Source organism: Talpa europaea (assembly GCF_964194135.1).
Source record: "Talpa europaea genome assembly, chromosome: 5".
In the NCBI taxonomy this organism is placed as follows: Eukaryota; Metazoa; Chordata; class Mammalia; order Eulipotyphla; family Talpidae; genus Talpa; species Talpa europaea.
Window position 1 is genome coordinate 37,385,541 of NC_140071.1, and position 27,165 is coordinate 37,412,705.

General features: G+C 34.7%; 1 protein-coding gene across 1 annotated transcript in view; it reads right to left on the minus strand.

Annotated features, from left to right (window-relative positions):
* The window catches only part of ADGRV1 (adhesion G protein-coupled receptor V1), a gene marked incomplete at both ends in the record, with an annotated part of 443,017 nt that overhangs the window by 138,665 nt on the left and 277,187 nt on the right, over positions 1-27,165 (minus strand). Inside the window, 2 exons of the mRNA XM_084233539.1 lie at positions 11,651-11,829; positions 22,996-23,112. Of these exons, the coding sequence (XP_084089665.1) occupies positions 11,651-11,829; positions 22,996-23,112 (296 nt within the window). The remainder of the gene's footprint in view (positions 1-11,650; positions 11,830-22,995; positions 23,113-27,165) is intronic.

A 27,165-nucleotide genomic window follows, 5' to 3' on the forward strand; every position in this document is an offset into this window, starting at 1 on the left:
TGAATTTTTGTATGACACTGAGGTGGTGGCTGGAGTGTTTAAGAGCAAGACCCTTTCAGGGTCTGTTAATTTCTGATAACTTCCCAAAACACAGTACCTAGAACCAACAGATGATTAATAATCTTCACTGAATAAATGGCATTTCTTGTTATTAAGTCATAAAAAATATCTGACCCAGATCAACCTACTAAAGGTTGATTAAAAGTTACAGATGTAATAATGCAAAATGAGTGTCCATCGAAGGTTGAATGGGCAATGAAATTGAGGTATATATGCAATGGACAGTATTTAGTCATAAAAACAAATGTTGTCTTCCCACTTCCAACAACATGCATGAACCTTGTGGGTATTGAGCTAAGTAAAAAAAAATCAGATAGAGAAAGACAAACACAATAAGATCCTCATTATAGGTAGAATCTAAAATGAAAACAAAAGAAGCTCACAGAACAGACTTGAGGTTTCCAGAGGTTGGGGGTCAGGGTGGGTGAAAAGGATAAAAGAGTAAAAAGGCATACATTTCTAATTATAGTATAAATCAAATCATGAGAATGTAACATACAAATGGTAACTATGGATTACATATTTGAAAGTTACTAAGAGAGTAGATGTAAAAGTACTCATAACAAGAAAACAGTTTTTGTAACTATGGTGATGGGTGGTAACTAGACTTATTGGGGTGATCTTTTTGCAATACATAAAAATAGTAAGTCACTATGTTGTATAACTGAAACTAGTATAATTTTGTATATCAACTGTATCTCAATAAAAATTATAGATGTATATTTGGTGTGTGTGTGTGTGTGTGTGTGTGTGTGTGAGTGTGTGTGTGTAACAACCCTGAATATACTTTACACAGACTCTGTCTCAGGCAAGAGCCAACTGCTTCTTATATTCTGTTGTTCCCTGACCACTGAGCATAGTACCTGATACTTAGTAAGTGAATAAGGAAAGACAAAAGCTACAAAAACAATGAAAGAAAATATGTGATAAGTGCCACAGGAATATTTAAATAAATATGAGGCTATTCATCGGATAGAGAGTCTGCCTATGATGAAAATGAAGCAAGGCTTCTAGAAGGTCATAGACTTTAATTCCAAAGTACATACCACATTTAACAGTCAGAGAGGTAGGAAAGGAAGGTAATTTATTAAACATATAGTATAGACAAAAAGATAGAGAAAGGAAATAGTAAGTTGGTTGGAAGGGAGTAATAACAGTGGTCTGACTAGTCTGGAACAGACCAAGCTGAAAACGTATCCAGAAATATAAAAAAGTTAGGTTAAGGAAAATCAGTTGTATTTAGGAATAAGTCAGACAGGAGAATGGCAACAGGGAAAGCAGACCAACCTGGCCTCAATACAAAAAAATAAAAAGTTAAAAGAACCACCAAATTACTGAAGCTGTTTGTATTGCAATACTTCAGGTCATGGATTTAAGTGGAAGTAGTGAAAATGGAAAGCAAAGGTCAAAGCTAAGCACTGTGAAGGAAGAATTTTAAAGAAAAGGGGACTTTATTACACATGAAGTATAGAGGGCAGTGATTGGAGTCAAGGCAAGTTCAGCTACCTGAGAGAATACTCAGAACTGAAGGGGATTATGGCTCATTGCCTGGAGAGGAAAGTGTTTTAGCTTAAATGGATAAATCAGTTAATTGCACCTACTACCAATTTAATGCAATTCAAAGCTAATAAAGTAGTTTTTTACTAGGAGCAAAACCATATCTGTGAATATTACTTTTTTTTTTTTTGTCTTACTAAATCTACAGAGGAAGTCTCTGCAAATAGAAAGCATAAGCCGGGCCTCCCCAGTGGTGCAGCAGTTGAGCACTGAGTGGCGAGGGTCCCACATGGCATGCAGATCTCTCCTGCTGCCTGCTGCTCCCCTCAGCAGTGTACTTCGACAGTCTGCCTGCTCTGCTCTCCCCTCTGACTCTGGTGAATTCTCTCACCCGCCTGCACTTCTGACTGTACCCAGTGCTTGTATAAATAAGTAAATAAATTAAAAAAAAAAAGAAAGCATAAGCCGTATTATAATCAGATAAATTGATAATAAGGTATTGAGGAAGAGAAATTTAAAGTTCATAATTTTCTACTTTTATAGATGAGGGATGTTCTATATGTACACAATAAACTAATATACTGCTTTTTACAACAGGTTAACCAAAGGAAATATTCTGAATATAATTGTATTTTAAATGAATGAGGAAAAATGTGGGGTGAAATCTCTCAGGATAGAGGCAGTAATTTTTTCCTTTTTCTTTTTATTAATGTGCTATGACTAAATGAGTAAACTATGGATGAAAGGGATATGGACACAGAAATATAAAGAGAAGTTGAATCCCATAAATCAGAAAATAACTATTTAGAAATTATGTCCTTATTTACAAAAGTGTTCAAATGAAATTTTTCTTCCTCAGGAAACAAAGTAAGTGGGAACACAATTTATGAAGATTCCAACACAAATATAACAAAGATCTAAACAGTTGCCAAGTCTTCCCATCTATAAAAATGTCACATATTTTGGCCTTAAACCTTTTTTTTTTTTTCATAAAAGTAGTAAATCAAGATAAACACAATCAGAAGACTCTAAAGCAGAAAGTGAAGACCTCTGGATACTTCATCCCCATTTTATTCCCTAGAGAAAACTACTTTTGTAGTTTGCTGTATGTTGTTAGAGATTTTGGTCTAGACATATTAACATTTATATTGTAAATTAAATTCAATAAAAATTCCGCCATCTTTCTACAAAATCATCCATTCACCAAATAGTGAATAATTGTACACTGAGAATTCAAAAGTCAAATAAAGTCTGGAATTTATTTTCAAGGAACTTATAGTCTAGTGTGAAAAAAAGAAGCATGTCAATTATTACAATATAGAACTTAGTGCTACAAGGGTCATTACCTTGTTTAATTTCTAAATATTTAAAAAATGTGAGAAAATTTACATAAATTAAGATTAATATACTCTGGTTGAATGAAAGGTGATTTCTAGGATGAAAATCTAGATCTATTATAGAAGACTTACAGAATGTTGCTAATGCAGGTAGTGAAAGCTATTAGCCAGGCATTTTTTGGTTCAAGGTTTCTTTATGTTATGAAGTGACTATCACCTAAAGTATCCATTTTCTGGTGGTTTTAAAATCTAAAAATGTGTCTTAAAATCATTTTATTTTTGGCCCATCAAAAATCCATTTATACAAATATAAACACTGATTACCCTATTTCCAAATATTGTGGTACTCAGAGAAGAAGCAGACTTCACTTAAATTCATTACTATGTCAGTGGAGGCAAAAAAAATCATTGAACAGAGTCTCAGGGAACATCTGATCAGAGAGAACAATGTTTTAACAGCCTTTGTGTATAGTCAAGCATTTCCCCTCCTTTTAAAAGATGGACAGATGTGTGCTCATATTTAGGTGGGTCTTTTGATCCGCCCTAGGAACTGCGTATGAAGCTACTGCTTCTCAGAAGTGCTCAATGAGATCATTATTCATTACTTAGGAAGTCTGTGTGTCATGTTGCATTCAGTTTTTATATATCCCCCATTCATTCTGTTCCTCTACTAATATCTACTTCCCTAATCCAGACAGTTTTCAGTAACCCACACTTAAAGACTATTTTGTCTGTGATCTTAGACAAAATTTATGAATGAGAGGCTAAGATGTAGCCCTGGTCTACGTCTGTGATGCCTTAATGGAACTCAAAATTTAGAGCAACTTGCAGGTTTTATAAATATATGAATTATATACTTATGATTCATGTAACTATACTTTTTTTTGAGATGTATTTAAATGAGTGCCCTTGGTTTTCTGATGCTTTTAGTCTTTCTTTCTCCTTGATTCCAAATACCTGAAGGACTATGAGGGCTATGACAGAGTGTTTTGAAACCCACCCAATTTAGTGCCATAGGCACTATAGCACAAATCAATAAAAATATATTATGAAATCTCAGTTCATAATATGACTTATTTACCTCTCTTTTGATATAAAATGGAAAAAGAAAACTTTAATGGGATTCTTTTATTAAATCATATTTTAAAAATTATATATATATAATGTGACATATATGTGTATATATATATAATGTGACAAAGCAAACATCAGAGTTATGGAATCAAATTATAAAAAATAAACATTTGGAATAAATAATAACATTCTGAAATCTCCTAAGAATATCTTATTTCATGTCAAGGGAAAGACTGCAGAGTCATTCCTGGAACATCTAGACTGTATAATGTGCCTTGCCTTCTGTTAGTTCTAACAGGACAAGTAAGTACAAGCTGAGAATTTGTGGGATAGTAAAAATCTTAACAGAGGAAATGCTGGCAGTGCTGGGTGCCACCTCTAATCTCTTCATCTCCTTGATGAGAAATCATTTTGCAGGGATTCTGAGAGTGGAAGTTATAGCTGCTTCCTTTCACCTATATATGAGGTGAAAAGACACAATGGGAATGAGCTTAGTACATAGTTGATAGTCTTGTTACTCTGCCTGTGATAGTCTTGTTACTCTGCCTGTGATTTGCCCCTGTGGACTCCACATTTTGAGACTATTTCTGAATTGAAGAGCTAGAAAGTCATATACAAATGCAATAAGTTACCTGAGGATAACATCATTGTCAATTTGAAAAAAATATTGGTGTCCCTACTCTACTCCCAATACGATTCTTATCTAAACACCTTTGAAAATGATTGTTACAATTTATCAGCATTTACTTGTAAGGAAACCTCTAAAATGCTGAACTGGGTCTTACTTGTATAAGCTCATAAGAACTTATTGCTGAATTTTTAAGAATTTTGTGAACCAGTTGTTAAACATAGCAATTACTTAAAATGAAATTATAGGGCCTCCCCGGTGGCGCAGCGGTTGAGCACTGGGTTGAGAAGCTGCCCGCAGCCTCTGCAGCACCAGTTCGATCCCCGGATGCTCCCCGGCCTCCGGAGGAGGGACCTACATGGCGCGCAGACCTCTCCTGCCGCCCGCTGCTTCCCTCAGCAGTGTACTTCGGTCCTTCTGCCTGCTCTGCTCCCCGCTCTGGCTCTGGTGATTTCTCTCACCCTCCCGCGCTTCTGACTGTACCCAGTGCTTGTATAAATAAATAAATTAAAAAAATAATAAAAAAATCTTTAAAAAAATAAAATAAAGGAACATGGTTTTCTAAAAAAAAAGAAATTATATACACTTACAATTAAATATAATTTTAAAAAGTAATAAATACTCTATCTCTCCACTTTAAACAATTTTATTACATTTTATTATCACCCATGCATCTGCTGTATCTATGTAGTGGAAATGCCACATATCAGTGTGCTATTCTACATCTCTTTCCACCTGTATGTTCAGTCATGTTGCCTTGGTAGCTTGAAACTGGCCACAGTGGGAAAATATGGAAATTAACTAATGCCCCAGCTCAGTTGTCTGCCCCAGGAGCCAGTTGTTAAACACTTCCCAGAAAACACTGACTGTACTAGGAACACTGCAGACTGAGATGAATAAGACCTTACCTTCAAAGAAATTATGACCTGAAAGACAGGCAAACACTTAACTGTAGGATGTCTTGTAAGTGATAAAAATAGGGGTTAAAGTTATTACAGGAAAAGGATGAGGTGCAATTAGTTTTGCTTGAAGTGTTCTGAGAAGGTCTCATAGAATAAACAACTTTTGACTGGACCTTCAACATTGAGTAAAATCTCCTTTGGCAGAGAAGGGAAACTCTTCCAAAAAAAGAACAAAGACTTAAATATGAAATTCCTAAACATGTTCTGGAAAGGACTAATAGCTGAATATGCACAGAGCAGTGTTTTGTAAACTTTTCCACTTAGAACAGCTAATGGCAGAAGCTGCAATTTGAAAAGTTTCATTGCTAAGAAAAATTTCATTAATTTTATCAATTTCACCTTAAAACTTTGTCATAATTTTCCATTATCCTTAGTATGTTTTTTCCCTTCAAATAGTGTTCAGTCCTTTCCACTAGAAGAGGAAAGGTCTTTCAGCACATCAAAATATTTAAAGATAGGAGGGAAACGGTTATCAAGGAAAACATTAACATTTCTTTTTAAAAAATTTATTTATATATATTTTACATCATTTTTGTACAATGTTTGCTTTCTCCTCTCAGGTGTAGGCCCCATAAAATTCCACCACCAATTCACCCTTGCACCATCACCATAGTCCCTTGTGTTCTTCCCTCCCTGTTTTGATCCCTCTCCATCCCCCACCCCTGCAGAACGTCTCTGTTTTACAGTTGGAAAAAATAATAAATAAAAAAGCAAGATTAGTATTTCTTACATATGCGCATCTCTGAGGATGTAAGGATCCATCAATAATCTCCCCAGGAAGAAGAGAAAAATGGGCAAAGATACAGAGGCAAGACAGAATAGGGTCAAAGGGATAAAAAGGGAAACAGATAGGGAAATCAAAGGAGAAAAAACTTTGCAGAATGACTCTCAGCCCTGAAAGCTACATGACAAGGTTTTGTTTCTTTCCATTCTCTAGACTCCAAATATATTCATCATCAGGCATAGTAGAGTGTGATATATCTTACAGTGAAATGGAGTATATGTACCATGAAGCTAATAAAGCTGATTCCTTCAGGGCCTCTATTTTGCATAGTCCATTTCAAGGCAATATTTTCATATGGTCATAGATTTTTGTAAAATTCACAAGAGTAAGATATTTGCATTGCAATCAGTTAAGACTCTTGTCTTTTTATCCCAGTTTCTCTTTTGCCACACTGCCTTTTGGGTCAGATGGAATGACTGGTAATTTGGAATGCAGGTAAGGGGAAAGTTCATACAGAGATACATTTTGCTAGAGAATGGAGGTTATATTAATTTGGCTTGAAGTCACTTCTGCTTATGAAGTCACTTCCTCTTATGTTAGCCATTTGTCACTGTGCCATTTCCCTGGATATCAGTGAGTAGGACACACTGGGTCAGAGGTTACATAGCAATATGAAATGTTCAACGAGGATCCATCACAAAGAACATGAAAGAAAAACAAGGCTTGGAATGAACGTAGCCACAAGTGGGTCTGTGGAAAATTCTTGCATTTATTATTAGATCCCTAATTCTTTTCTGTCAGAAGTATATCAAATGTATAAAATTGTAAAATCTCTATATACTTATTTTATTGAGACTACTTTTAGGGAAGTTTTTGGTTCACTGTAAAATTGAGGGGCAGGTACAGAGATTTGCCATATGCACAAGCTCACTCCTTATCAACATCCTCCACCAGACTGGTGTATTTGTTGTAACTGATGAGACTACATTGACATAGCATAATGACCCAAAGTAAGTAGTTCATTCTTACTTCAAATTAAGCACTTGGCCTATACACGGTTCGCTCTTGGTATTGTACATTGTATGAATTTGGACAAATGTATATAATAACATATCCATCCTTATTATATTATCAGATAGAATATTTTCACTACTTTAAAAATCCTTTGGTTTCCTCCTATTCATCCTTCTTCCCTTCCCCAATCAGGCAACCACTTCACTTTTTATTATCTCCATAATTTTGCCCAGGATCTGTATGTGCTCCTATAAGAGCTTGTGCGTGTATTTCCATTCAAATGTCACACAGCATAATATTATGAATCTAACATAAAAATAATATCTGAACTTATCCACCAGCTAAACTACTTTTTTATACCCTAGATATTCAAATAAAATTAAACCTGAAGAAGATAATCTATGTCTAACCAAAGCTCTATGGCTTGTTGGCACTGTAATAAGTACCTTAGTTTAAAAAGGATAGCTGCAGGGCTTAGCATGCATGAGTGACTATGAAATACTAGAAAATATAGGTTGAAGCCAATGCACTAAAGGAATTGCATGGATTTTTTTTTTCCCAGACAGACACAGAGTTTTAAGTAGACCTTGTTTTAGAATTAACTTTAGGGATGGTATGGGAAACTGACTAAAGTGGGGAGTAAGTGGGAACAACCACTAAGGTGGTTGTTCATGACAACCACCATGAACAAGCAACAGACTTGCTCTAACATCATGAAGACCTGAATTAGGTCTATGAAATATAAAAGGACAGGAGAAAACAGGCTTCAAGTGTTATCAAAAGGATCAATAGCCCTGTGACTAACAGGATGTGGAAAGTGGGGGAGAGGGAGCTGCTAAAGATGACTCCAAATTTTCTAGCTTGAGCATGTAGAGGAATAATACTGCTGATAATGAAGATCAAGGATGTAGCACAAGCAGAATTTTCACAATTAAAAAGTAATGACAAACTAACTGGAATCGCTGCCTTAGAACTTTTTGATAAATTTAAAATATATATTTAAAAATACTGTTAAGGGCCTCCCTGGTGGCACAAGGGGTTAAGCACCACCCTATGAAGCAATTCGCAGCCTCTGCAGCATGAGTTCAATCCCCGGCCGGCCAGGGAGCAACCCACATGGCGAAGCAGACCTCCCCTGTCTTGTCGGCTGCTTCCCCTCAGCAGTGTATTTCAGTCAGTCTGCCTGTTTTGTTCCCCACTCTGTCTCTGGTGAATCCTCTCACTCCCCTGAATCTCTGACCTGTACCCCAGCTCTTGTATGCATAAATAAATAAATCTTAAAAAAAATTGTTAAATTTCTTTTTATATGAGTATCTAGGTTTGCCTTTTTCACTTTTCCTAAGGAAATCTTCAAAAACATGAAGACAACAAATAGAAAAATGGCAATAAATACTTAGGTATCAATATTTTCCTTAAATTTCAACGGTTTGAACTCACCAGTAAAAGGCACAGAGTTGCTGGCCAAATTAGAAAAAGAAAGCTACTTTCTGGCATCTACATACAGCTGTCCTGTAAAGTAAGCCTACAAGCAAATGCTACCTACAAAAGATAGTTACAGCCATGCTTATATTGGACAAAATATGCTTTCAGTTTAAAAAGGTCAAAAGACAGGGATGGCCAGTATTTATGATTAAGGAATCAATACAACAGGAAAACATGACACTGATCAATATATATTCACCAAATGAAGGAGAATAAAAATATGTACAGCAATTACTTACAAACATAAAAACAGACCCTGACAACACAATACTTACAACAAAGGACAGATGAACCAAACAGACAATCCCCAAGGAAATAAACAGTATTAAATGAGGAATTAGACCAGGTAGGCTAAATAAACATTCATAGAAGACGCTAGCCCCACAAATCTAAACGACATTCTTCTCAAGTACATACAGAACTTTCTGAAAGATAGAACAAATATTGGGTAACAAAAAAAGTCAATATATTCTTCTCTGTGTTTTTTATAGTTTTAGGTCTTACCGAAAGCAAAGTACAGTTTCAAGGCAACCCCTGTCCAAGTTTTCAATGGCATTCTTCAAAGAAACGGAAGATATAAACTGAAATTAATATGGAAGCATGAAAGGCCTCAAACACCCTAAGCAGTCTTGATAAAAAAAAGAATGGAAGTGTCATAATCCCAGACTTCAAACTATACTACAAAGCAATAGTAGCAGAACAGTATGGTACATATTGCAATAAAAAGAGCTACAGAGATCAATGGAGAAGAATTGAGAGCCCAGAAATAAACCCATGCTTCTATGGACAGTTAAGCTATGACACAGGAGCCAAGAGTATATATTGGAGAAAAGAAAGTCTTTTCAATAAATAGTGTTGGAAAAATTAAACAACCACATTTAAGAAAATGAAACTAGATCACTATCTCACACAATATACAAAAATTAAAACATATTAAACCTGTAATTAAAAGTCTTTCTGTACAGAAAATCTGAGGCCTAGTGATTTCATGTGTGAGGTTATTAAGGAAGAAATAACACCCAATTTTTTTGCTAATGGGAAGGTAGAAATTACTTTCTGTATTTATGAAATTATCATGAAATATTTTATCAATTTTAGAATTTGACAAATATAATTTATATAGCAATGTATTAGAGATACATTTAGAGAAAATTCTTCATTAAAGAAATTTGTTATTCTTACAAAGTAACTATTGCATAACAGATGAATTTTGATTTCATACAACCACAAAATCTATCATTACATCTAGAAATAGCATATTTTTAATGACATGTATATATTTTACTTAAAGTTTATTTACTTAACATCCTTCTATTGAGATTAAAGTGATATTTAAAAATATATATTTTTAAAGCTGGAGTAAATTCACATGTATATGATTTAGGAATATTTCATGTGAGTGAAGGAGAAAAGTAACCTCTTATAATTGCAAAGGTTAAGCACATTTGTCCTTGTAATCCTATAATACTAAAACCAAGTAAAGGTAAATTATATTTTATATTGTACTTATTAAAATTGAACTGGTCATAAAGAAATTTTTGCAAAATCCTAAGGTGGCAAATATTTTAAGAGTTAGAGTTAGTTTACTTGGATATTACTGTATAATAGTTGATTTTTCTCTTTAAAAATCACTTTAGAAACTTTAAGTGAGGGTTTCTTCTAATTAATACCACTTTCATCAGGTTCCATTCATCAAAGCAGGGCTGTATAAATGTAATGTTAAAACTGCCACTAAATAAGCCAGTTTGTTCATGAAAGGAATGGGTTGCTGGTCATAGTTACATTGTGTTTGACAAAGAATGATGCAGAACTTTCTGGAATTAAATCTGGAAGTCAAAAACTTAATTCCAGGGGTAGTTAAATGCCATAGCATAGTTTTGAAAATATATGATTATTCTTTTCTAAAAGAATCTGCTTAGAATTTTATATGAACAAAGCACATTATAAAACCATAAACAACATCAGAGAATCTTAATCTCAATAAAAAGGCAAAATGACTATATGTGGTATTCTCAATATGTTTATGTGTGTATTACATAATATCCTTTGGCTGAATGTGATGTGGGGTCTATGTCTGGCATTGTTTCTGTGAGAAAACCATTTGCATACCTAATAAGTATTTATTAAGTATACAATAGATGATCATAATTGATCAACAGCAATAATTAAAATTACTTCTGCTTATACCTCTAAAGATTTTTCATGTCTATCAATCACTTTTTATCTTCACAATAAACAGTACTGTGTATCATTTATTCTTTGTTATTTAGGGATGTTATTTTTTTCTATATTCCTTATACCAAGAGAACTGATTGAACTTTTACACTACAAAGATTATTTTACTTTGCATATGGAGTCAATGAAAGGAACTGAGTAGTCCTCTAAGTTGTAAGATACCAGATTCAAGATTAAGTTGTGCACATATATGTGAATGTAAAGATTTGTTAGTAATATACTTCACTATTGTACTTTAACAGGAATATATAAGAAAGACCTAGTTGAGCTTGTCTCCTACCCATGCACTTTTGCAGATTCTCCATTTATTCTAATACAGACTTTGGTATTCAGGAACTTATGGGCAGTGATTTTTCCACCATCTTCTACTACACCCCCTCTCACTCCCAATCCCAGACTCTTTACAAATTACAACTCACTTGAGACAATTGCACTTATTAAAGGTACTACAGAGGCAACAGATTTTTTAATAGGCAATTAGAGGAAGTAGAACTTCAGAGAGTACAACAAAAAAAGCAAAGGTCTTCTTGGTACTGCTTTAATCACATCTCTTATCAACTGCTTCCACCATTATTAATAATACTGCCTGCATACATTGAGACTAAGAAGACAATGCGTTCTCCCTTAATGAACTTACAGGTCATTGTGGATGAGTCCATAGATCTGCGGCATGCTCAGATGATAGATTCCTCGCAAAATAACTATGAGCAGAATCACCACAAAGGCAGGAAGACTCCAACTTAGGAGGAAAAACAGAAGATATCTTCTTTCTGTGTGCTCATCATTCATCACCAGTACATACCAGAAATTCACAGCCTAAGGAAGGAAAGAGAATACAAAATGAACAGGCTCTGGCACAAAATCTGGAAACTGGAAATTATTTAGTTTATTCATTGCACTTTTCATTTTAATTGGCTTAATTTCAGTCATTATCCTCTTTGATTGTTCTATAAATGCATCTTTTGAAGAAACACTGATATACAAACTTGCTTCCCATTTGAACAACTTCATGATGATAATAAAGTAAATATCCCTAGTTTCCAGACTTTGTGACAATATTTATTGATTGAAGGTCTATCATCTGGCAGGGCCAGAGACTGTTCCAGGAAAGGAGATACAACTGTGAAGATTGTACCATAAACAAAGGAGATACAACTGTGAAGATTGTTTCCCCATAAACAGAAAATGTACACTGTTTATTCATTTGACAAATACTTTAGTGCTTACTAAATTTTAGGGTCTAGTGTAGGCACTGAGAACATAACAGTGCAAGAGGTGGAGAAGTATTTAAATTTTCTTAATTTTAGTTTCCAAACAAGTAGGAAATAATGAAGGAACATATTTACTTTATATTTCTATCGTATATATGCTACTTCTTATTAAGATAAAAATGTAAGAGAGGCAAATGTATACAGAGTAAGGAAGATGAGGGGACATATTACCTAGAATAAGAAACCAAGACCTGGAATTCATGTCATTAGCCCCAAATCCATACTTAGTTTGTATTTAAGCCAAACCTAGAATTTATATTTTCTACCTTCTGATGTTCTTCCATGAGGAGCAATTATGCTTAATTACCATTTAGGAAGGGAACAACACTGGATGTTATATCATACATATTTCACACAATAATAGTTATTCACTAGATATATATTTCATATGACAGAGTACACATGAGTGCCATACATTATACCCATATATTGTCTATTTTATATAAAACAAAGTACCATATATAATATGTATAGAAGGATAACCTTGGACAAGGAACTGCAATCCCAGAGTCTCCATTTCCTCAAGATACAATGAGGTAATTATAAAGTGATATCACAAAAAAAAATAAAGTGAGATATTACATACAAAGTGCTGGGCACAGAGTCACCATAGAAAATGTTACCACCTCCCTTTTATCCCTTATAAGGATGTCAGAGTGTGAAAGATAAAATGTTTATGACCAAAAATAAGTGGTGATACAATGGAAACTCTATGTGAAAAATGAGCATGTCTAATGTCCGTGGGAATCAGATACTCTTCCCTAAGGCTTTCAAGTAAGATTCTATCTGGACCAAATTTAGCCTTGAGGGATTAGTATTGATTGGGCTAAATCAGCAAAAGATAATAATGTTTGGTTACTTGGAGATTTTTGTCTATGAATTTTATTTCCTGTCAGCACTCGGTATCTTTCCGTACATCTGCTTATATCTGTAATTACGGAGCATGTTCTCAGCTGTTGCTGATGTAAATTTGTTCTAACTTTAAAAATATTATCAGGTCCAAGAGTTTTTTTCCCCCTTCTCTCAATGATTAGTATAGGACATAGACCCACTTGAGTAGGACTGTATCAGGTACCTGAGGTTCCAATGATCAATACTGTTTGTTAGGGAATGAAAAGTCACCAGAAGTTAGGATGATTAACCCATCTCGAAAATAAAAGTACCAATTCCCTATTTTAAATATATGTTTGTGTACATTCATATAATAAGATAACTCAGTAGTGTAGTAGGTGAAAGAATCGGGAAGGAGAGTACAGATTGCTAAATGAGTTCTAAGTGGATTCATCATTATAAAGATCAGGACATCTCAAAAATGTCTGATGTTACACAGATGTACATATGTTCCATCAGTGAGGATCACTGAACATTTCAGTAACTGTCTTACCTTTACCTCTGGCTCAAATAAAACTGACACAAGTATAATTGTTTGCTAGATTTATACAAGCAATGCTTCTATCCCAAAGAGCTCATTGCACAGGGTGGCTGAATTCTTCAATATAGTTAAGCAAAATAAGTTCCAAAGGTCAAACTTTTGTCAATCAAAAGAAATCCATTTTGGGGGGCCTCCCTGGAGGGGCAAGGGGTTAAGATGCAACCTATGAAGCTGTTTGCAGCCACTGCAGCATGAGTTCGATCCCCGGCCAGGGAGCAACCCACATGGTGCAGCAGACCTGTCCTGTCTCGCCCGCTGCTCCCCTCAGCAGTGTATTTCAGTCAGTCTACCTGTTCTGTTTCCCACTCTGTCTCTGGTGGGTCCTCTCACCCCCCATACCTCTGGCCAGTACCCTAGTTCTTGTATGCAAAAATAAATGAATCTTTCAAAAAAAAATCCGTTTTTTAAAAAAATCCAATTACTGATGTATACTCTAAGGACAGTATTTCCTATTATATCTTTTGTTGTTGTTGTGGAACTAAAATACTTTGTAATGGAACAACATTTAATTATTCTATAAATATCATATGTTCCAAACATAAGATTTTGTTTTAAGCAACTCTAAGTTTTAAAGTATTTCAATATGGTATGGCAGTTACATTTTGGGGTATATGCCTAGGTTATGAGCATTCCTTCTCTGAAAGCTGTCTCCCTGCACCCCACCCCCCGGCCCCACTCCAGCCCACTCTGTTCCTCTGATCACAGCTGATTTGATCTGGGGGAGAAAATGACCCAGACTGGACCCACCATTCGTCACTGAATTCCTTAAAATTAGGTGAGTGTCTAAGCTCACTGATGGAAAAAAGGTGGCAGATGAATTTTATGGTGAGGGTAATCAAAAGGCCAGTGAGGACAGAAAACGTGTTTACAGAGAAGAATGTATAAAGTCTTCCACTCATGCTAACAGTCACTTGTGAGGTTCAATTTTTTACAGTTCTTGGATTCAATGAGTTATCCTATATGCTTATTCTTTTTTTTTTTTTTTTTAGATTTTTATTATTTATTTATACAAGCATTGGGGTATAGGCCAGAGGCGTGGGAGGGTGAGAGAATTCACCAGACAGAGCAGGGAGCAGAACAGGCAGAAGGACCAAAGTACACTGCTGAGGGGAGCAGCGGGCGAGACAGGAGAGGTCTGCCTTGCCACGTGGGAATCTCCCTGGCTGGCCGGGAATCGAACCGATACTACAGAGGCTGCGGACAGCTTCACAGCGCTGCACTCAACCTGCTGTGCCACCGGGGAGGCCCCTATGCTTATTCTTTTTATTCTATATGCTTATTCCTTTTGCCATGCTTAAATTAGCTCAACTTAGTTTTTCTTTGTTGTTCATAATATATGTGTGTGTGTATATAGTTGTGTTAAAATCTCCAGTTACTGACTTTCTCTAAACAAAAAGACGATAGTGGAACATTTGTCTATATTCCTTTCCCTGTAATCATGGTTCCTGCTTCATAACCTAAGGTAATAGTATTAAGAGACCATTTTTACATCACAATTTTATGTTGACATATGTAGAAAGTGTGATCTGTGTGCCTTAGTGTGTGATTATCCAATGTTGGAACAGAATTATGCTAAGTCAATACATGTTAAAGAATGTCACTTACTCTCACCCAAATAGATTTCATGCAGGCTGAGTGTGGCTTATCATTCATTGCCTATTTTACCTTTTTTTTCTGCTGAAGACTAAATGTTAATGGAAATTTCAGTATCTAAGTATATTCACTTCTATCTCTAAGCTGTAAACTTCTGTAAGAACAATACTATGAACCACCTTAAGACATCATTACTATGTAGTCATGTTATATTACTAACCAAAATGCTACCATCGCCAAATTTAACCAATGGTATTACTGACAACTATAATTCACATACACAGGCAGAAATACATTTTCCTAGCAATAATATGATACAGACTCTGGAAGCAAGTCCAAAAAGTTTCAAAAATATTTTCAGCAATGGAAATCATCAAATAAGCTTAAAAATCAGTGTCACACTTTTAATGTCAACTCTAAACATTGGGATATTTGAATTACCACCTTCTTATAGTCATCATTGCTTGTCAGTGAAGTATAATGTATTTGAATATGCATGCTAATCACAATTACTAGCATGCTGAAGTTACTTGGGTGGCTGTAACTTAACAGAATTTAACAAAAGACCATTTTAAATAAATTTAAAGAAAACTACTCAATGATATTTTTGAAAATTTTCTGCAGTAAATGCAGACAATGGAAATAAAGGAAGGGAAGATTTGCAAAGGCACACAAACACACTTGAAAGAAAATTTCACATGACTAAAGAATAATAAAACAATAGTTTTATACAAATCTAAAAGATAAGGTGATTACAAATTTTATATGGATTTTTGACATGGTTCTGCATAGTTAAGCTGTACGTTTTGGTCCAATATCATTGATCCCTTTGGGTTTCAATTTCTTTCTTGGGTAAAAAGCAAGATTAAATTTTATGTTATTAAAAATTTTCAAACCCATACTTTATGAACTAATTATTGGAAAATTATAATTCCATAAGAAAAATACTAATAGCTTGGGTGCATAGACTATGAATTTTAGCAGTAATTCATCCTTACAGATCATTTTTTCATATTCTCTTATTGGAGACAAAGAAATGCAGCAGTAAGAGAAAAACATAACTTTCACTATTCTGATTAGTTACACAACTGGGGAGTGAAACATAAGCCCAAAGTGCCTTGTGAGGACCGATTAAAATGTATTTCCATTGAGATTCACACATATACTGGCAATATTGTTATTTGCCTGACAGCTTATTTTTCTGTCCTCATTTGCCTCCACTCATTTTGTATGTCAGTGGAGATGCATTTCCCTGGCAAAATGATGGAGATCAGCCTTTTTGTCTCTCAATTTTTTGATAACACTAAATAAAATCTCAAAGGTTCATCAGCATATAAATCACTAAACTATAACTGTGGGCTCTGGAAGATTAACTTTTTTAAACCTCATCATATTTAGTAAAATGTTTTGCATGTAATCTTTACTGAGAAATATCAAATGAGTAAAAATGTACACAATTTGACTATTTAAAATTTTTTACTGAATTTAGCAATTTCATAGTATTATTTAGTTGCTGAATTTAGTCATTTATATACTACCTTACCAGAATGAATTTTAGGAGGCTTGACAATTTTATTGGATTTGCTCCAACTCCTCATGTAAGGGTTTTTAAAGGTTAACTTAAAAAATATTGAATGAAATAGTTAAAAAGAAAAAGAATAGAACTAAGATTTACTTACTGGGTAATAAATATATACCCCACCTTAAGCCCTATATCATTTATTCAAGGTAACTGCTTTCTTAGATATTATTATATTTTTTATATATGAGAAGTACATTTCCTGGAATTATGAAATATTTTCTAGAATTAGAAAATAAGATGTAAACCAACTAACTAAAATATCCAGATATAATTTAGGTCAAATATACATAGGAATAAACCAAAAGACTGTTTTTGTAAGCATGCTGACTCACATTCCTACTTAGACATGTCTGTTTATTTTTACAGTAATATGAATTTTCAGTTATTACCATTATGATTTTCCAAGAACCTACATAGGAAAATAGAAGACATACTTTGTTAAATGTTTCATTATCAAAGGTCATAAGTATGCTTTCATATGCTCCTTAAACACTAATATAGTACATAATAGTTTTTTGATTTTTGTCTTTTTTTTTTTTTGCATAGAAGGACTGGGGTGTATGTCAGAGGTGCAAGGGGTGAAAGCATTCACCAGAGACAGAGTGGGGAGCAGAACAGGCAGACTGACAAAATACACTGCTGAGGGGAGCAGCGGATGAGACAGGAGAGGTCTGCTGGGCCATGTGGGTCAGCTCCTTAGCCAGGTATAGAACTCAGGCTGTAATGGTGATAGCACTGAGATTAAATCCCTAGACCCCTAGGGATTTAATATTTTCATAAAGTATGAATGAGGAATGCCTTTTTAAACAAAAACTGTTTGAATAAAAAAATGTTCATGTAAGTGGGGTAAGGGTGGTATTGATTCTATCATTTAATATTTGGTTATTGTGTCATCAGAAACCTTGGACTGATTTACAGCATCTAGTTTAGTCAACGACCATGAATGTTATTAATTTTGTCATTACCAAACATTCTTGGTCATTCATTTCAGAGGACAGTCAAAGAAATGTTACCACATGTCCTTGTCCCAGTTATCCTTTCTCTTAACATTTTTGCATGAAATAAATTGCAAGGCTTTTTGAGAATTGGAGTATTTCATAGTATACCAATTTTATCTTTGTAATTATCAGTCTGATATCCTTAATACCTTTGATGTCCTCTCAGATTAATCAGTGATGAAGGAAAAACAGCTAATTTTAGTATTTCCTTTCCTGTTGAAATGCTCTGGCACTGAGATGCCTTTCTGCCAAGTAATAAATGACATGTATATTTGCTTTTGCATAACTTGCTTTTATGGAGAAATTAAGGCACAGAATCTTGGAATTCACACTTGGGAAATGATTACTAATCTTATTCCTCTTAAAAAATATAATATAAAATATGTTATTTGGGCAAGCTTTAGTTTCAAAATCAAACATAATTCTTTTGAGTAAGTTATTTCCTTAGTTATGAAATGAACAGACTCCAAGGCTTGACTGTTGTTCACAGTTGAAGTATATTCCTGTACAACTTAACTAGGTGACAGGACAGGATCACAGTATTGGTCAAAATGAGGATTCTATTAATCTACATTACATAGTAAAATCTCAAATAATTTTGACTTGTTTCCTGCATGGATTAACTCAAGGTCTCAGAATCCATCTGGTAGCATGTTTCAGATAGACATTGATAGAAAAAGCATAAGTTCTAGGAATTTATTCTATAGATACTCCATAAATAAATACAATGCAAAAATGTTCAAGGGAACCTTGTTTAAAACAGCAATACAGGGCCTCCCCTGGTGGCGCAGCTGCCCGCAGCCTCTGCAGCGCCGGTTCATTCCATGGCTGCCAGCAAGGGTCCCACAAAAAAAAAAAAAGCAATATAACTGGAAATAACTAGTTTTTCATTAAAGGGGTATCAAAAATTATGGAACAGTTGTACTGTAGAAAAAATATTCATGTATGTGTCAATTTATATATATATATACACAAAAATTCATACGCATAAATATATATACATGCAAGAATATACACATATGTGTTTGTTTATATATTTATAAATATTTACATATTCAGTGAATATTTTTAGAGGAATACGCAGGAAACCATTAACAGTGTTTACCTCTGGGAGTGGGGTTGAGGGTACAGAGGATGGAGGGAGTGTGAAATAAGGAAAAACAGATGTACTTTTCATTTTAGTTTTCTCTGTGGTGTTATGTTTTGTACCATTAGTACATGTTATTTGCTAAATGAAAGCAAATCAAAACAGAAAGAAGAAATGAAAATAGAACAATATCAGCTAGGAAAATAAAGAAGAAATATTACAGGAATTTAAATTCTTACTGTCATTCTTTCCTAAAATAGACATAACCTACTGTTTTACGGAAATAGGAAAATAATTCAGTAATTTGATGCAGCGATCTTACACAAAGAGCAAACAGTAGGATAGCTCAACTTCCATGGCAAAAACGAGAATTTGTGAGCTGCTTGCCTTAAAATACAAGCAAAATAATTTGTTAACATATTTCCATCACTCACTGTATGACTTCTCTGTAAAAGAAAAGAGGAGCCGAAAGTAAGGAAGTCAAGACCTCCACTAGCTGTGGAGTCTGCTGTGAGGCATGTCTGTACATTCACATAGAGATTAGAGGTGATCAGATTACTAAGGTTGCTTAGTTAGTGGCTCACAATCATCCCTCTCTTTCTACAAAATCAAGCTAATTCTTTTTTGCAAAAACAAGGTGCAAATTATACTGGAAAAGCAGAGTATTGTACATGTTTCAAAATCCACGAAACATTATCCATACATATTTGCTTAGCCGATAATATGGGTAAATACGTATGATGTGCAGTTTGTACCAGGCACAGTTCCAAGTTCTTTCCATGTATTAATTAATTTTATCTTTCCACAGTCCTCAAAGAGAGGAACTGTTATTACAAATCAGATTACTTAGATAAGAAAACCCAGGCTCAGAGAAGTTATGTAACTTATTTACCACACTTTTCTTTAGCTACTCTAAAATATAAATCAATTACAACACGTTAAAAGTATGATGTAAAATGACTTTAAGAGAACTTCATTTTAAGGCATTTATTCTAAGATTAAAGATACACTGCAAATAAAAATAAACAAGAATTCTGACATACTCAGCCCAAAGATTAAAAATTAACGATTAACTTTTTGTTATTATCAGCTATGCACACACAGGTAATACCAGATTCTCTTTTATATTGCTAAAAACATGAAATAGAATCATTAAAATGCTAACAGTCTTTCATTTTTTTTCAATTCTGTTTGCTTAGCAGAATTGGACTAATAGTAATCTAACCTTTTATAATTTTTTGAAAATGGATTCTAGTTAAAAGATTGTTGCAGTGTTCTATAAGTGGGAAAATACAGGCTGGTGAAATAACAATCTCTTGCCACACAGTAACCCATTTGAAGTAACCTACCTAGAATTCAGAAGTTACTGAACTTTTCCTGTATGGTCATACCACAAACCATGAAAAATGTGTGGTGTAGCATCTGAAATACATTAAACTTCATTGGACTTGAAATAATTTTCCTAAACCATTAGCCATACTGAAATTTAATTACTTTGCAACATGTGCTTCAGCCACAATCATTTACTTAAGAGTTGGAGAAGAGATATAGGATATACCATCCTCTGTTAAGTTGAGTGAAATCTTTTATGCCATCCTGTCTAACATTCCCATAAAGCAAGATATCCATCTAAAATTATTTGAGAATTGGGCATTTCCCCCTGTTCTAATATATTTCAGTAATTTGGTGTCCTTTATTTTTAGAAACTATTTCTTCAAAGTCGACGGCCTTTTGTTGGCTACGAAATTTCATAGTATAAACTAAAATGTTCTTCCCTAATTTTGACCCATTTATTCTGGTTTTTCCAAATAGAGTTAGGTAGTCCACTCTTTCCTGTAGCAATCCTTCAGTAGTTATAGACAATCATCACACCTCCTTAACTTCTTCCCAGGTTAGTTATGTCCTGCTGCCTCAATGTTTCTTATAGGAGCTTTTGTTTTCCAATTTCTCATTGGCTGTTTAACATTATTGCTGCAACATGATTCATGAAAGTGGTTGCAGGGTTCCAAGGATGTCTGACCATTGTAAATTACAATATAACCAAAACAACTTCCATCATACTGTCATCAATGCAACCTATGACTACATTGTTTTTGTAGTTACCATGTTTTAAGCAATGCTGATTGCTACTGAATTCATTTTTAAATTAAAAATCAAGATGTTTAAATTAACACCCATCAAATTATGTTTCTTTTGCTCTAGATTTCTCTCAGTAGTTTGTCTATATTTGTTCTACTTGAACTCTTAAGGCCCTCAAATTGCTGTTTACCTCTTTTCAACTCTCATCTGCATAACTGATAAGCTAGTTTCCTGTGTTTCCATCCAAGCTATCCATCAAAAATCGAATAGGTCAGGGACATACACAAAGACCTTCAAAACAAGGGACCTCAGTCCAGGAAGATAATAATAGCATACACAGCATACACATAAAAAGTTCAACTTAGAATTTTGCAATCAGGGGATCCAGCAAACAATGGTTTAATTTCAGCAGATAATTTAAGCTTTGTTATATGGTTTAGATTGATTTTTATATTTTAATTAAGTAGAGCTGCACAGAGACATTAAATAATAATCTTATGAGGTAGGAATTGTTTAACTTTAGAAATAAACCTTGGAGGGAGTCAATAACTTGATAAAGGTTATGAAAATAGTGATAGAGTCAGAATTCAAACCCAATCAGGACTCTAATTATTCCAACTAGTTCTATTAATTGAACACTTCAGTTCTCTTCTCTATCAGCCACTATGTCTATCATATTATACCTGAGCATATCCCTTACTTGAGTCTGCACAATATTCACATGGTAGTACCATTTTACTTTCTTTCAATATGAGTACACAGTGGAGATCTTACAACCTTTTAATTCAACAAGAAAAGAGAATATAACTAAATACATCTGTAAAATAGCTCGCATGCATACTTAGAAACATGTATGAAACTCTATCAAATGGGAAATTTGACAACACCATTATGTGGAAAACATTATCAAGGGCAGAATTTTAGTTGAGTCATTTAACTATTGACATTAATAGTAGTAAAGCAGTTCTCACTAAATGTTAGGGCTTTTCCAAGCAAATAAATGAATCATAGGATAACAGAGAAAATTTGGGATTTTAATTAGAAAAAAGAGAGTTCAATTCTTTTCCCAACATTTATCAGTTTCTCAGGACTCTTCAAGGTTTCACTCTTCAGTGTCTCTGCAAGTGATCTCTTCCAAAGCAATGCCTCCATTTTCTAACTCCAAGACAAATAATGTTCTAATGTTTTTATAACATAGGTATACAGGCCTATGTATTCCACTTTTTTACATGTTCTTACATAGAGAGTATTTCACACTCTAAATGTTTCTGCCTTACCCTCCAAAAAAAAACCAAAAATCACTCATTCATCTTTGCTCCAACCTCCAGTGACAGTATTTCAGTTCAAGATACCATCATCTACCTATGCTCTCATTCCAGAAACTCCAGACCTTCTACATTCTTCATAATTCTACATCCTATAGTTTGAAAATAAAACTCAAAAGCTGTCCATTTCCCTTCTCCATTACTGCTATCTTCTTGGTTTATACCATCATGTTCTCTCCCCTGGATACAGATAAAGTTACTTAATTGGTTCTTATGCCAACTCTTTCCTGTACCCAATTTATTAAAAACAGGGAGATCTTTCTAAAGTCCAAATTTTACCATGTCACCCCCTTGCTTAAAATAAATCTATGACTTACTCTAGAGAAAAGTTCAAATTATTTACTAGCCTTTATAGGACCCATACCACAAGCATAATCTCCCCTATTCCCTTATTTCCAACCCTACTAGATTTCTTCTTATTTCCTCAAATTCACTATACAGTTTCCAATATTGTACAGTTTATATGGGTCTCTCTTTGCATTGCTCTCATGGAGATGCAGTGATAGATATATGGAATTAATTTTTCAGTTTGAAAAATATCAGATACAAGATCACTCCATGCAGATTCATCATAAAGTCGCAGAGGGTTGGAGAGAGAGGAAATGAGGTACCAACCTGAATGAGCATCCAGCTAAACTGGCAGAGATACAGGTAATGTGTAACAGCAGCCATGGCTGAACAGCTCTCATCTGTGAGTTGGGGACTTGCATATGCAGATGCCAGAAAAACAATCTGTAAGAAACAAGTACTTTATTTTTATATCATGCTAAAATTGATCATGAATATTAAGAAAATAAACAATTTTCTTGTCTGAATCTAGGATTCAAAGACACAAAGGGGAAATTAGTTGATTTGTTGTGTACACTGACACGGCCAAGCTATTGGTAGCCACTGCAGCCTATGCTACAAGTTGCTCTGGACTCTCAGAAGGAAATTCTAAGAATCCTGTGCTGATCATTGACAGACAAAAATCTTATGAAATATTTAGTTTAGCTAAGTCAAAAAGAGAAAATTGAGGATTCCTATTTTAGCTAAGCCAAATAGAAGAGAAAGGAAAGAAATAAAAGCAAAAACTGACTTTGCCATCATTTGTAAACTCTTGTATGTTAGAAAATAGGACTAGATTAAACTTCAAATTCTGATTGCTCTAATCCTTGTGTTTTTATTTCAACTGCTGCTGTTCCTGATATAGAAATGTTCAATACATGACTGTTGAAAGAATCATTGATTCCAAGAACACAGAAGAACATTGCAAAGAAAAAACTAGCTGATTTATGCCTGAAAATCCATTAACTTCTAAAAACGAAACATAAACACCTTTAATGCTGTTTGAATTTTTTTTTTGATGAATAATGTACTCAAAAACAAATTAGAGCAATGGGGAAAAGTACTATTTATTTTTTCAAATGAAATATGTCCCTCACCAAACCTCTTGTCCCAAAGGTATCCATCAAATTTCCTTGACAATTTCTATATATGTGTGTTCCTCCTTAACCGGCCTCTTTGGTCAATTATAGATAATAAAAATACTACTGAATAAATTTACAATAATGTGTATCTCATACCATGATGCAGTAACTCTTCCATCTTGGGAATTATTTACTGAGTCCATCCCGTACCACAGGGGTAAAATAGTCCCTCCCCCTCCATATTTTTTTTAAAGCTATGGACACATAAACAAATCAGTTTGCCCTTTGTGCCTAACTCCCTCATCAGTAGTAAGAGGACACTGGAAAATATAAACTCTCAAGTCCCATTTTACATCAACATTCCAGGATTTTTTTTTTTTAATAGCAAGCATTCTTGACTCAACATTTTGTTTATTCAGCCCTAGATTGGCGCATTTTTAACACACACTTTAAAATTTAAAAAGGCAGATAGTAAAAATTTATGTCTCATTATTCCTAACAATTTGTTACAAATGAGTTTTCTGAAAAATTAATGTCAACAAATTCTACTTTCCAAAACATATCATAAGCAACTTTTGAATTATTAGAGCTTAATGTTAAAACACGTTTAGATTATCCTACTAGTTAGCTTCTTCTAATTTCTGAATTAGAATATAATCTATCGTAAATTTAACCTTCCTAAATACCACCAATATTCATTGAACAACTTCACCAAAACAGTAACACTGAACACCAAGTACCAAAACTAAGCATTAAAAACCTAAGCATTAAAAACAGACCTGTGGGGCCTCCCTGGTGGCCCAGGGGTTAAGACGCAACCTATGAGGCTATCCGCAGCCTCTGCAGCCTGGCCTGCCAGGGAGCAACCCACATGGGGCAGCAGACCTCTCCTGCCTCGCCAACTGCTCCCCTCAGCAGTGTATTTCAGTCAATCTTCCTGTTCTTTCCCCGCCCTGTCTCTGGTGAATCCTCTCACCCCCACACCTCTGGCTTGTACCCCTGCTCTACTATGCATAAATAACCTTAAAAAAAAACAAACCAACCAGACCTGTAACAGTCAAAAAAGGGGGATAGGGCCTCCCTGGTGGAGCAAGAGGTTAAGTCTCAGCACTATCAAGCTATTGGTAGCTACTGCAGCACAAGTTCAATCCCTGGACAGGGAGTTAACCCACATGGCACAGCAGACATCTCTGTCTCATCTGCTGCTCCCCTCAGCAGTGTATTTCAGTAGATCCACCTGTTCTGTTCCCCTCAACGTTTCTGGTGAATCCCCTCACCCTCCACACCTCTGGTCTCTACCCCTGTTCTTGAATGCATACATAAAAATAAATCTTTAAAAATTTTTTTTAAAATGGGGTATAAATTTTGCATTTTATGTTCTTTCTTTTACAAATTGGCATTCATTTTAATAAAATATTTATAAGTGTACTGCAATAAACTTAAGCCACTCAAATTCAGAGTCTATGATTTATTTTGAAACTTATTTGGTAGACTTTTCTAATCAACACAAACAGTATGCTATGTAAAAGAATAGTGTGATCCAAATTATAATTAAAAATGCTTAGTTTTAAGCCTTCTATGAACTATTAATGTTATGCTAATTTAAATAATTATTTTCTTTTTTTCTTTTTTATTTGTTTGTTTGTTTTGTTTATACATGCACTGGGTACAGTCAGAAGCGCAGGAGGGTGAGAGAATTCACCAGAGCCAGAGCAGGGAGCGGAGCAGGGAGAAGGACCGAAGCACACTGCTGAGGGGAGCAGTGGGCGGCAGGAGAGGTCTGCACGCAATGTGGGACCCTCCGGTGGCCAGGGAGCAGCCGGGAATCGAACCAGCGCCGCAGAGGCCGCGGGCAGCTTCGCAACCCAGTGCTCAACTGCTGCGCCACTGGGGAGGCCCTAAATAATTATTTTCTTAAAGATTTATTTATTGATGCATACAAGAGCTGGGGTACAGGCCAGAGGCGTGAGGGGTGAGAGGATTTACTAGAGAGTGGGGAACAGAACAGGCAGATTGACCAAAGTACACTGCTGAGGGAAGCAGCAGGCGAGTCAGGAGAGGTCTGCTGCCCCATGTGGCTTGCTCCCTGGCTGGCCAGGAATCTAACTCTTGCTGCAGTGGCTATGGATAGCTTCAGAGGTTGCATCTTAACCCTTGAGCCACCAGGGAGGCTGCATAATTTAAATAATTCTTATTCATGTTAATTTTTTTAAATGCATTAGAGCAGGTAATTGTTTAAAACTATTCTTCACTTTCAGAATGCTAATGTTTTACTGAAGTATACTGTTTTAAAAAATATATATGGATTTCAGGTGCATAGCATTATACTTAGACATCATGAATGACATTCTCATCACCACTAAAAGCCTAGCTTTTATCCATGATAACACAATCGGTGCCCTTTACTCAATTTACCTCCCATCACATTTCTTCTTTGGAAATCACCATTTTGTCCTTTTAATCCAAGAGCTTGTGTTTTTTTTTTTTTTTAACTGATGTATGTCTCAGTTTATATGCCAAAATGATACTATTATTTATTGTCATTTAGTTTGAAATCAGGGAGTATGAGGCCTCCAGCTTTATTCTTTTGTCTCTAGCTTTCCACTTTTGCTTTAGTAGTTTGGGGTCTTTCATAGTTCCATGCAAATTTTAGAACTGTTTGCTCTATTTCTGTGAAAACTACCATTAGAATTTTGTTAGGCATTGCACAGAATTTATAGATTGCTTTGGGTAGCATGGATGTTTTAACATTAATTCTTCCAATCCACAGCATGGAATATCTTCCTATTTGTATCCTCTTTAATGTCTTTCATCAACATCTTAAAATTTTCAATATACAGGTCTTTTACCTTCTTGGTTAAAAGTATTATTTTTTGATGCAATTTTAAATGGGATTGCTTTCTTAAATTTCTTTTCAGTTAGTTTAGTAATATACAGAAATTCAACAGATTTTTGTATAATTATTTTGTATCCTTCAACTTTAATAAATTTTACTAGTTCTAACAGTTTCTTGTGACATCTTTAGGGTTTTCTATATGTAGTATGATGCCACCTTTCAATAGTGATAGTTTTACAGCTTTTCCTATTTGAATGCTTTGTATTTCTTTTCCTGCTAACTGTTCTGGTCAGAACTATATTGATTAAACCGGTGAGAGTGGGCTTTCTTGTCATGTACCTGATATTAAAAGGAATAACTTAGCTTTTCATCATTGAGTATAATGTTAGTCATAAGCTTGTCACATGCAGCCTTTGTATTACCTTTTGACTTGCTAAAGTTGTATTAAGGCTATCTGCAACAATCTTCTTGGGGAATATTAGTTGATAGTTTTCTTCAAAGGCCATTGTGCATTGCCAATGATCATGCTATTCAAAGTAT